This window comes from Carcharodon carcharias, chromosome 13, assembly GCF_017639515.1.
Source record: "Carcharodon carcharias isolate sCarCar2 chromosome 13, sCarCar2.pri, whole genome shotgun sequence".
NCBI classification, from domain to species: Eukaryota; Metazoa; Chordata; class Chondrichthyes; order Lamniformes; family Lamnidae; genus Carcharodon; species Carcharodon carcharias.
This window is the reverse complement of record NC_054479.1, coordinates 61,523,335-61,536,274: the sequence shown is the minus strand read 5'-3', so window position 1 is coordinate 61,536,274 and position 12,940 is coordinate 61,523,335. Positions and strand designations below refer to the sequence as shown.

The window sequence follows — 12,940 nt, the reverse complement described above, 5'->3', positions numbered from 1 at the left end:
GCCAGATACAGAATCATAGTAAACCCGCCCTGAACATTCCAAACTACCATTCTATGTCCTATTTGCCATTCCTCTCCAAAGTCCGTGAACTCACTAGATCCATGGCCATCTCTTCTGCATCTTAATGTCAGAAACTCTCCAATCAGGTCTCCACTCCAGTCACATCTCTGAAACAGCCCTAACATGCACCGTGACTGTGACTGCTGAGCACTAATCCTCTGCATCCTTTAACACAGTCGCCCAAACCATCCTTCAATGTCTCTTTTTCCTTGTCCAGTTCACTTGAGACTATCCTCAATTCATTCCACTCTCACTGATCAAAACATACAGAACATCTCCAACATTCAGTTCTTTACCCACCCTACATTGTCACCTTGGAGTTTCCAAAGGATCTAAGATGAAAGCAAAATACTGCAGATGCTGGAAAAACTCAGCAGGTCTGACAGCAACTGCAGAGAGGAACACAGTTAACGTTTCGAGTCCGTATGACTCTTCACCAGAACTAAGGAAAAATAGAAAAGCGGTGAAATATAAGCTGGTTTAAGGGGGTGGGACAGATAGAACCGGATAGAGGGCCAGTGATAGCTGGAGATATCACTGGCCCTCTATCCAGCTCTACCTGTTCCACCCCACCTTAAACCAGCTTATATTTCACCGCTTTTCTATTTTTCCTTAGTTCTGGTGAAGAGTCATATGGACTTGAAACGTTAACTGTATTCCTCTCCGCAGATGCTGTCAGACCTGTTGAGTTTTTCCAGGTATTTTTGTTTTTGTTCCAAACAGTGGCAAGACCTAAGGCATTGCAAACCCATTACAAACCCTTCTCTGCCCCCACACTGAGACCCATAGTACCACCCAACCAACTATGCCACTAGAATCCATCCCCCAGGCTGATGCCGACATGCACACCACAAGCCGACACAGACACACACTTACATTTGGAGTTTTCCTTGTTCAAACTCTTTCAGTGTTTTTTGTCTTTCATTGGGGGAAAGTCTGGAAGAAAATTCTGCCACTTGTATACCACCAAAGGCATGGAGTAACAGATACAACCTGCAACAGACCAGAAACAGCTCACTGTCACACTGATCATCCTGTGTAAACAGAGACAGTTCACTGTCAAAACAATCATCCTGTGTAAACAGAGACAGTTCACTGTCACACTGATCATCCCATGTAAACAGGGACAGCTCACTGTCACACTGATCATCCTGTGTAAACAGGGACAGCTCACTGTCACACCTCTCATCCTGTGTAAACAGGGACAGCTCACTGTCACACCTCTCATCCTGTGTAAACAGAGACAGTTCACTGTCACACCTATCATCCTGTGTAAACAGAGACAGTTCACTGTCACACTGATCATCCCATGTAAACAGAGACAGCTCACTGTCACACCTATCATCCCGTGTAAACAGAGACAGCTCACTGTCACACCTATCATCCCGTGTAAACAGGGACAGCTCACAGTCACACTGGTCATCCCATGTAAACAGGGACAGCTCACTGTCACACTGATCATCCCGTGTAAACAGGGACAGCTCACTGTCACACCTATCATCCTGTGTAAACAGGGACAGCTCACTGTCACACTGATCATCCCGTGTAAACAGAGACTGCTCACTGTCACATCTATCATCCTATGTAAACAGTGACAGCTCACTGTCACACCTATCATCCTGTGTAAACAGAGACAGCTCACTGTCACACCTATCATCCTGTGTAAACAGAGACAGCTCACTGTCACACCTATCATCCTGTGTAAACAGAGACAGCTCACTGTCACACTGATCATCCTGTGTAAACAGGGACAGCTCACTGTCACACTGATCATCCTGTGTAAACAGAGACTGCTCACTGTCACATCTATCATCCTATGTAAACAGTGACAGCTCACTGTCACACCTCTCATCCTGTGTAAACAGAAACAGCTCACTGTCACACCTATCATCCTGTGTAAATAGGGACAGCTCACTGTCACACCTCTCATCCTGTGTAAACAGAAACAGCTCACTGTCACACCTCTCATCCAGTGTAAACAGAAACAGCTCACTGTCACACCTATCATCCTGTGTAAACAGAGACAGCTCACTGTCACACCTCTCATCCTGTGTAAACAGAAACAGCTCACTGTCACACCTGTCATCCTGTGTAAACAGGGACAGCTCACTGTCACACCGATCATCCTGTGTAAACAGAGACAGCTCACTGTCACACTGATCATCCCGTGTAAACAGAGACAGCTCACTGTCACACTGATCATCCTGTGTAAACTGAGACAGTTCACTGTCACACCTATCATCCTGTGTAAACAGAGACAGCTCACTGTCACACTGATCATCCTGTGTAAACAGAGACAGCTCACTGTCACACCTATCATCCTGTATAAACAGAGACAGCTCACTGTCACACTGTCAAAAATACCAGCAGCAAGAACAATCAACAGGCTGGTTACCTGTGCGATGCCTCTCTGGAATTGGTGAAACAGAGGATATGACTGAACTTCATTCTCAGGACAAAGTAGAGGATTATCAGAGGCTTCTTGTTGAGGTGGCACGGGACATAGAACTCCTGCATGGGAACAGAGGAATACATCATTTTCTTTTGGTAACATTTAAAATTTTACATCTTGTAAATTGCAAATACAAACAGATTTGAAATACTTGCTCTCCAGCAGCTTTGGCCCATTAGTGAGTCTATCATAATTGTGGCAGAGGGAACAAAGGAGGCTTCACAGCAAAGTTCGCCACACTTGTTAAGCAACTCAAAAAAGCTCCAAGGAAAGTCTCAATCGATCATGAGGTAGCTTATCTCCTGGGGATCATCACCAAAGCACCATCTCCCAACAGAACCCACAACTGTGCATGTTGCAAAATGTTGCTCAACTATACCTCCGAGGCCACATTCGCCCCACCAGTTCCTGGATAGCTTATAACATTGATGGCTACAAAGCAAATGGGAATGAGTATGAGCTCCTGACACAGAAGAGCTGGAAATGAAGACAGAAGAAGGGCCAACAAAGGGTTAGGGGTTTAAGTCCCACTCCATGATACTGGATAAAGGATAGCTTTAGCATGGTTGTATCCCGAAGCTCTGATGGACTCAAAACGTTAACTCTGTTTCTCTCTCCACAGATGCTGCCAGACCTGTTGAGTTTTTCCAGCATTTTCTGTTTCTTATTTCAGATTTCCAGCATCTGCAGTATTTTGCTTTTATTAAAGGATAGCTTTGGCCTGCGTGTTTTGCACCCACACCTGCCGCCCAAACCACAGCTCCTTAATTTGTCCTGTGGTACTCACTAAGGAGGGACCTCAGCTCTGCCTAGGTGTTATCTAAATGTGCAGAACTAGCCATACATTTGATACTACTACACCCAAGTGATTGCACGTTCCCAGCTGATAATAAGAAGTCACAGGTGATTGTGACATATTGAGCTCCTGATCCCTGCTGAGCCATCAGGGAGAGATGTTGAGTACAGGCCTGGTACTGCCTTCCAAGCCACTGTGCCCAGCGCCAAGGCACTAATCACTCAGAACCAACAGGGAAGGGACATATTGTTCGCATGCCTGACACCAGATTCCAAAAGCAACTGCTCTACTTGGAACTCAGTTGTGGCAGGAAACTCCCCGGAGGACAGTTTAGGGATGTCTTCAAAGCACCCCTGAAAAAGTCAAACTTTGCTGTCAACTCATGGAAGTCCCTGGTTTGTGACCAACCAAAATGCGGAAGGCTCATCTGGGAAGGCACCAAACAGATTGAGAGACTTTTTCGGGAATGTGTCAAAGCAAGATCAAGACGGAGAGCGCACAAACCTCCAAACAACCCGTCTACCCAACCCTTCAAGCACCGCCTGCCCCACATGTGGCAGAGTCTGCAGATTGTGCATTGGACTTTTCAGCCATTTCAGAATCCATTGAACCGGAATGGAAGCAAGTCATCCTTGATCCTGAGACTGCGAAAGAAGGTGGTATTACCTCTCAAATGGAGATATATAACTGGAAACATGAGTGCCCCTCAGATAACTCCATGCAGTGTTGGAGGCTGGGGCTAGGCTCTCTGTCATCACCCGTCTCCCCACAATCCTTGTAACTCAGTTACAGGGGCCCTGAGCCTTCAGATCCCATGCTCTGAAATTCCCTCCACAAATCTCTCTAACTCCCTCTCCTCCCTTAAGTCACACAAAACATACCTACTTGACCAAACTTTTGGTGACGCCCTCCTAGTATCCCTTTTTGGCCCAGCATCCTATTTTATTCTAGAGTGCACCTCAGTGAAACACTTTGGGGCAAATATGTTAAGGTGCTATTATATAAAGCTGCTGTTGTACACAGCAAGAGAAATTGCGGGGAGAGAGCATGTGTGTGAGAGAGAGAGAGACTGAGAGTGAGTGAGTGAGTAAGAGTGAGTGTGAGTGTGTGTGTGCATGCTGAGGAGGTGCTGTAGAGTGCCAGTAACTGTAATATCATGTACAGCAATCTGATCACAAGCACCTTGTCTAAACTTCCAATCAGTCATGTCTGTCTCATGCTTTGCTTAACTCTTCCGGCAGCAGTGACTCAAATTTAATGAGTAAGGATTCCCGAGGCAGTTGAAGAGTTAGCTGTTCATTGGGTGTGGCACATCTCAAACTTTGTCATGCATCCTATAAAGCTCAGAGTAAAAGGTTCCTTTGTCAGAATTCCAATTGAAAATAGCTCAAGGCAGTCTCCCTCCCACCGCACAGGTAAGTTTCCTTGCTAACAGAAATGGGCAGGCACTACTGGTGTTACACATTCACCAGCATCAGCCACAGAACCCTCAATACACAGAGAAACAGATTACAAATGGAAAATTACAAATAGATTGTGTGTCAGGCGTGGTTCAGTGGTAGTATTCTGGCCTCTGAGTCAGAAAGTAGTGGTTTCAAGTCCCTCTCCAAGGCTGACTCTCCCAGTGCAGTCTGGGGGAGTGCTGCACTTTCACGAGGTGGTGGGATGTTTAACCAAGGTCCCCGCTGCCCTCTCAAGTGGGTGTTTTGAAGAAGAGCAAGGGAGTTCTCACCAGGTGTCTCAGTCGATATTTATCCCTTAATCAATATCACTAAAACAAACTACCTGATAATTATTTCATTACGGTTTGTGGGAGTTAACCTGTGCAGAATTGGCAGTTGCATTTTTGCGTTCTCTACATTACAAGAATGACTACACTTCAAAAGTACTTCACTGGGAAGCCCCAAAGCTCTTTACCACCAAAGTCATGAAAGATACTATAAAAATTCATGTTTGTTCTTTCATTCTATATCAAGAAAGAGGAAATTAGTCTGAATCAGTACGCACCGTCAGCCCCTCGGGCAACGTGTACTTGTTTTCGACGGTGTCCACTGATTCTCGGTGCTCACTCTGGGTCACGTGTGGCTCCCGCTCAAACCGTGTGTAATTGGAGGTGAAAAGCTGAGGCTGGTGCAGTCCCAACTGCTGCAGTTTCTCAGAATCTTGGGTGAGGGTGGCAGAGAACAGCAGTTTCTGCAGGGGCATCTGCAGACGGGAGTGGCTGTGGAAAGAAGTCTGAAGTTACTGACCTTGAGTACAGATACATATCTACAGCGATATGGAGTTAACAGGCAACAGTTAGATGATGGGTGTATTAATCAGCAAATCCTCCTGTAAAAATAGATGGAGCTGGGAACACCACAGGGTCCCAGTGTAATCGAATTATTAACATACACAAATATTGTTCCCAATTTGTTTCACAGAGCCAAATTTTTATTTTCAAAATGCCAAAAAAGTAGAAAACACAAATGTAAAGAAGCTCTCAACTGTACTTCAGTCACAGTCACAATCTCTTGCCATGTATTTAAAACAGACTTAACCATGTAACTGATCATATCTTTAACGAAATACCTTTGCCTATAGAAGATGTCATGGTGAAAGGTTCCCCTCACCTCTGATCCAGAAATAGTCTTTAAAATCTGACAACTACCATTTTACTTAGGCTGTTGTCAAAGCTAATTGTTCAGTATTGTAATTGAACAAGCAAAAAAATTTGAAAATTAAAATTTTACAGCATCTACCATGACTCAGTGACAGCACTCTCATCTCTGAATCGGTTCAAATCCCAATGCAGAAGCTTAAGCACAAATCTACGCCGACATTCCTTGTCTGCATTGGTGTCTGCACTGGAGGGCTGCTTTGAGCTGCATTAGAGTGCTTCAGTTGGAATTTGGTGAGAGACAGATTTTTAAAGGTTAATTTCTATCTAAAGTCTAATCTTTCTTTAATTTAGCAACTAACTAAAAGTTGCTCTTTGGGTTGGGAGAAGGTAAATTTTAGTCCAGCTTTAAAACAGGGGTTACACAGGCTCTGCTAGCAGCTGCAGCTAGTAAAATACCCTGGTCCACTCCTCCATCACCCCCTATTCCTCAACCCCCTCCTACGGCACCACCCCATGCCCACGCAAAAGATGCAACACCTGCCCCTTCACTTCCTCTCTCCTCACCGTCCAAGGACCCAAACACTCCTTTCAAGTGAAGCAACATTTCACTTGCATTTCCCCCAACTTAGTCTACTGCATTCGTTGCTCCCAATGTGGTCTCCTCTACATTGGAGAGACCAAACGTAAACTGGGCGACCGCTTTGCAGAACACCTGCGGTCTGTCCGCAAGAATGACCCAAACCTCCCTGTCGCTTGCCATTTTAACACTCCACCCTGCTCTCTTGCCCACATGTCTGTCCTTGGCTTGTTGCATTGTTCCAGTGAAGCCCAACGCAAACTGGAGGAACAACACCTCATCTTCCGACTAGGCACTTTACAGCCATCCGGACTGAATATTGAATTCAACAACTTTAGGTCGTGAGCTCCCTCCCCCATCCCCACCCCCTTTCTGTTTCCCCCTTCCTTTCCTTTTTTTTTCCAATAAATTATATAGATTTTCCTTTTCCCACCTATTTCCATTATATAAAAAAAAACATCTTTTATGCTCTCCCCACCCCTACTAGAGCTATACCTTGAGTGCCCTACCATCCATTCCTAATTAGCACATTCGTTTAGATAATATCACCAACTTTAACTTTAACACCTATGTGTTCTTCTGTTCTATTGTTGTTGACATCTTTTGATGATCTGCTTCTATCACTGCTTGTTTGTCCCTACAACCACACCCCCACTCCACCTCTCTCTCTCTCTCTCTCTCTCTCTCTCCGCCCCCCACACACACACCTTAAACTAGCTTATATTTCAACTCTTTCTTGGACTCGAACTCAAGTTCTGTCGAAGGGTCATGAGGACTCGAAACGTCAACTCTTTTCTTCTCCGCCGATGCTGCCAGACCTGCTGAGTTTTTCCAGGTAATTCTGTTTTTGTTTTTGTTTAGTAAAATAGGTAACTGGCTTAAACAAGTTTTCAGAAGCTAGATTCAGACAGCATAAAAGCAAGCCATCTACATGTTGCTTTTGTCTGCCCTGGAATGCTGCTTTGGGCTGTATTAGAGTGCTTCAGTTGGAATTTGGTGAGAGAGGGAGTTTGCTGAAGTGGGAAGATGATCCTTTTATTTTCTACCTTTCATCAGTAAGAGCTGAGCAGCCTTGGTAAGTAGGACCTGATAAATAGTTCTTCTGTCCTTAATGCTCTCTAAACAAGAGGAAGTGAAAATAAAGGGAGTAATTTAAGGGTAAGTCATGGCAGGGCAGCTCAGCCAAGTGGAATGCTCCTCCTGTATGATGTGGGAAGTCAGGGACACTTCCAGTGTCTGAGGTGACCATGTGTGCAGGAAGTGTTTCTGGCTGCAGCTATTCGAAATCCATGTTTCGGAGCAGGAGCTGTGCTTGAAGTCACTGTGGAGCATCCACAAGGATGAGATCTTTATGGATAGCACATACAGTGAGATGGTCACACCACAGGACCACAGGTAAAGAGTGCACAGTCAGAAAGGGAATGGGTGACCGCCAGACAGAGTAAAAGCACTAGACAGGTAGTACAGGAGTCCCCTGGGTCCATCTCCTTCTCCAACAGTATACTGCTGGGGGAGATGGTTTCTCAGGGGAATGCAAGGAGAGCCAAGCCCGTGGTACCACGAGTGGCTCAGCTGCACAGAGGAGGGAAAAAATGAGTAGGAGAGCTATAGTAATAGGGGATTCTACTCTAAGGGGAATAGATAGACATTTCTGTGGTCGCAGGCATGACACCAGGATAGCATGTTGCCTCCCTGGTGCTAGGGTTAAGGATGTCACTGAGCAACCAAAGGACGTTCTGACATTCTGAAGGGGGACGGCGAACAGCCAGAGTTTGTGGTCGATATCAGTATCAATGACATAGGTAAAAAGAGGGATGAGATCCTGAAAGCAGAATATAGGGAGCAAGGAAATAAATTAAAAAGCAGGACCTCAAAAGATAGTAATCCCAGGATTACTCCCAGTACCACATGCAAGCAAGATCAGGAATAGGAGAATAGACCGAGTGAATGTTTGGCTGGAGAGATGGTGTAGGAGGGAGGGATTTAGATTCCTGAGGAATTAGGACTGATTCTGTGGAAGATGGAACCTGTACAAGCTGGACAGGTTGCACCACAGCAGGGCGGGGACCAATATCCCCGCAGGGGTATTTGCTAGTACTGTGGGGGAGAGTTTAAACTAGATTGGCAGGGGGATGGGAACCTGAGTGGGGTGACACAACAGGGGGAAACAAAGAGGAAAGACAGACAGAACAGTAGAAAGCAGAAGTGGAAGCAGAGGAAACAAGGGCTAGCAGCAAATAGGGCTATGGTACAAAAAATGTGTAAAAATGTGAAAAAGACAAGTCTAAAGGGACTGTTTCTGAATGCACAAAACATTCATAATAAGGTAGATGAATTAACAGCGCAAATAGATGTAAACAGGTACAATATGATTATGATTATGAGATATGGCTGCAGGGTGACCAAGGGTGGGAACTGAATATCCAAGGGTACTCAATATTGAGGACAGACAGGCAAAAACAAAAAGGAGGTGGAGTGGCATTGTTAGTTATGGATAAAATCAGTGCTATAGTGAGAGAGGATATTAGCTCAGAAAATCTAGATGTAGAATCAGTCTGGGTGGAGCTAAGAAGAAACAAGGGGTGGAAAACATTAGTTTGAGTTGTCTTTAGGCCTCCAAACAGTAGTGATAAAGATGGGGATGGCATTAAACAGGAAATTAGAGATGCATGTAACAAGGGTGCTACAGTAATCATGAGTGACTTTAACTGGGCAAACCAAATTAGCAATAATACTGCTAATAATATTAGCAATAATATTATGGTGGCTGAATTCCTGGAGTGTATACGAGATGGTTTTTTAGACCAGTAAGTTGAGGAGCCGACCAGGGAACAGGCTATCCTAGATTTGGTTTTGTGCAATAAGGAGTTAATCAATAATCTTGTTGTGCAGGGTCCTTTAGGCAACAGTGACCATAACATGATAGAATTCTTCCTTAGGATGGAAAGTAAAGTAGTCCAATCTGAAACTAGGGTCCTAAATCTTAAAGGAAACTATGAAGGTATGAGGCGTGAGTTGGCTAAGATAGATTGGGGAACTTCATTAAAAGGCATGACGGTGGACAGACAATGGCTAATATTTAAGAAATTAATGAATGCATTGCAACAGTTATATATTCCTTTCTGGTGCAAAAACACAGCAGGAAAAGCAGCCCAGCCATGGCTAACAAAAGAAATCAGGGATAATATTAGATCTAAAGAGGAGTCATATAAAGTTGCTAGAAAAAGTAGCAAGCCTGAGGATTGGGAGCAGTTTAGAATTCAGCAAAGGAGAACCAAAAGATTGATTAAGAGGGGAAAGAGTACGAGTAAACTTGCAAGGAACATTAAAGCGGACTGTAAAAGCTTCTAAAAGTATATAAAAAGAAAAAGATTGGTGAAGACAAATGTAAGGTCTCTTACAGGCTGAAACAGGAGAATTTATAATAGAAAACAAGGAAATGGCAGAGCAATTAAACAACTACTTTAGTTCTGTCTTCATGAAGGAAGACACAAATAACTTCCCAGAAATACTAGGGAACCAATGGTCTAGTGGGAAGGAGGAATTGAAGGAAATTAGTATTACTAAAACAGTAGTGCTGGAGAAATTAATGGGACTGAAAGCTGATAAATGCCCAGGGCCTGATACTCTTCATGCGTTGGTTATCATCTTCCAAAATTCTGTAGATTCTGGAACAGTCCCAGCAGATTGGAAGGTGGCAAATGTAACCCCACTATTTAAAAAAGGAGGAAGGGAGAAAACAGAGAATTATAGACCAGTTAGCCTGACATCAGTAGTAGCGAAAATGCTAAAGTCCATTATAAAGGATGTGATAACAGGACACTTGGAAAATATCAATGGGATTAAACAAAGTCAACATAGATTTATGAAAGGGAAATCATATTCCACAAACCTAGTGGAGTTTTTTTTTGAGGAAGTAACTAGTAGAATAGATAAAAGACCACCAGAGGACGTGGTGTATTTGTATTTTCAGAAAGCTTTTGACAAGGTCCCACATAAGAGGTTAGTGTGTAAAATTAAAGCACATGGGATTGTGGGTAATATATTGGCATGGATTGAGAATTGGTTAGCAGACAGGAAACAGAATGTAGAAATAAATGGATTTTTTCAGAGTGACAGGTAGTGACAAGTAGGGTACTGCAGGGATCAGTGCTTGGGCCCCACCTACGCACAATATATATCAATGATTTGCATGAGGGGACAAAATGTAATATTTCCAAGTTTGCTGACTACACAAAACTTGGTGGGAATGAGTGATGAGGAGGGTATTAAGAGGTTTCAAGCTGATTTAGACAGGTTGAATGAGTGGGCAAATACATGGCAGGTGCAGTATAACGTGGATAAGTGTGAAGTTATCCACTTTGGTAGGAAAAACAGAAAGGCAGAGTATTATTTAAATGGTGATAGATTGGGAAATGTTGATGTACAAAGGGACCTGGGTGTCCTTGTACACCAAGCACTGAAAGCAAGCATGCAGGTGCAGCAAGCAGTTAAGAAGGCAAATGGTACGTTGGCCTTCATTGCGAGAGGACTTGAGTACAGGAGTACGGATGTCTTACTGCAGCTGTACAGGACCTTGGTGAGACCACACCTGGGGTACTGTGTGCAGCTTTGGTCTTCTTACCCAAGAAAGGATATACTTGCTATAAAGGCAGCACAACAAAGGTTCACCAGACTGATTCCTGGGATGGCAGGATTGTTGTAATGAGGAGAGATTGGGCTGACTAGGCCTGTATTCACTGGAGGTTAGAAGAATGAGAGGGGATCTCATTGAAACATAAAATTCTGGCAAGGATGAACAGACTGGATACAGGGGTGATATTTATTCTGGCTAGGGTTGGGGTCTAGAACAAGGGGTCAGTCTCAGGATACAGAGTAGACTATTTAGGACTGAGATAAGGAGAAACATTTTCACTCAGATGGTGGTGAACCTATGGAATTCTCTACCACAGGAGGCTGTGGAAGCCAAGTCACTGAATATACTTAAGGAGGAAATAGATTTCTGGACTCTAAAGACGTCAAGGGGTATGGGGTGAGCACGAGCGTAGGCGTTGTGATAGAGGATCAGCCATGATCATATTGAATGGTGGAGCAGACTCGAAGGGCTGAATGACCTACTCCTGATCCTTGGTTCTGTGTTTCACTCCCAGTGGAGTACTGAGGGAGCTTTTTGAATGAGACATTAAGCCAAGGCCCTGTCTGCCCTCAAGCCAGGAATGAAAGGTTTCTGTAAACCCTGCCCCTCCTCAGAGCTGTGACTATTAGAAAGATATTCAGTAATAGTATTTCATACTGTGCCAATTAATTCATCCAAAAGCAGCTGCAGAAATATTTGATAAAGATTGAAAGTGCAAACAGAGATGATTAAAGAACACAGGGAACATGCTGAGACAAAAAGAAAAATCAATCAATCTAGGCAGGGTGTTGGTTGGGTATTTCCTGGTTGCAGGGAGGGAGAAGCTCTATAGAATAATGTTCCCTCAATGTAAGTAAATTGGGTAGAGCACATGATAGGATAGGTTACATAGACTGTGGAAGGACCAAATGGCCTTTAATCCTTGAACTTCTGTTATTTTGTAGCCTCTGCAGGTGACAATTTCACTTCATTCTCCTGGCCGAGAGCCAGAGGGGTTGGTTTGGGTGGGGTATTCCCCTGGCATTGTGCGGGGGGTGGGGGGGTTGGTGGTGGTAGTGGTGGTATTTCCCCTGGCAGAGAGGTATTGGGCAACATAACTTTCCAAACTCCCAGCTGACTGCACCTATCCCATTGACTATACTGTTCCCATCACCACCACGATCCTTTTCACTTCTCTCACGTGAATGGCCTCCCATACCATGGTGCTGTGGTCAGTTTGCCCATCCATCCTGCACTCTTGATCTCATTCACATGGGTAACAAGTACCTCATAAATGATGATCAGAATCAAGGGCTGAGGCTACTCCATCCACCACAAAGCATCCCACTTAATTGGTTTCCCATCCACAAACATTCACTCCCTCCAGTGGCAGCAGTGTGTACCATCTACAAGATGCACTGCAGGAACTCACCAAGGCTCCTTAGACAGCTCCTTCCAAACCCACAACCACTACCATCTAGCAGGACAAGGGCAGCAGTACGTGGGAACATCACCACCAAGTTCCTCTCCAAGCCACTCACCATCCTGACTTGGAAATATATCACCATTCTGTCACAGGGTCAGAATCCTAGAACTCCCTCCCTTACGGCACTGTGGGTGCACCTACATCACATTGACTGCAGCAGTTCTAGAAGTCAGGTCACCGCCACCTTCTCAATAGCAATTAGGGATGGGCAATAAATGCTGGCCCAGCCAGTGACGCCCACATCCTGTGAATGAATTTAAAAAATCACGACATGCTGGATTCCTGTCCCACCTGAATTGTAGTAACAATCTCCTGTCCCTTAGCACTGACCAACTCTAAAGTTCTAGAATCA

General features: G+C 44.4%; 1 protein-coding gene across 3 annotated transcripts in view; it reads right to left on the bottom strand.

The window, feature by feature from the left end:
- ddx51 (DEAD (Asp-Glu-Ala-Asp) box polypeptide 51) overlaps positions 1–12,940 on the bottom strand; it is a 38,033-nt gene that overhangs the window by 7,240 nt on the left and 17,853 nt on the right. For all 3 annotated transcript variants that reach the window (XM_041203510.1, XM_041203511.1, XM_041203512.1), the window contains exons 10-12: positions 5,316–5,529; positions 2,456–2,571; positions 937–1,053 (exon numbers count right to left, since the gene is read on the bottom strand). In XM_041203510.1, coding sequence (XP_041059444.1) covers positions 937–1,053; positions 2,456–2,571; positions 5,316–5,529 — 447 coding nt within the window. The remainder of the gene's footprint in view (positions 1–936; positions 1,054–2,455; positions 2,572–5,315; positions 5,530–12,940) is intronic.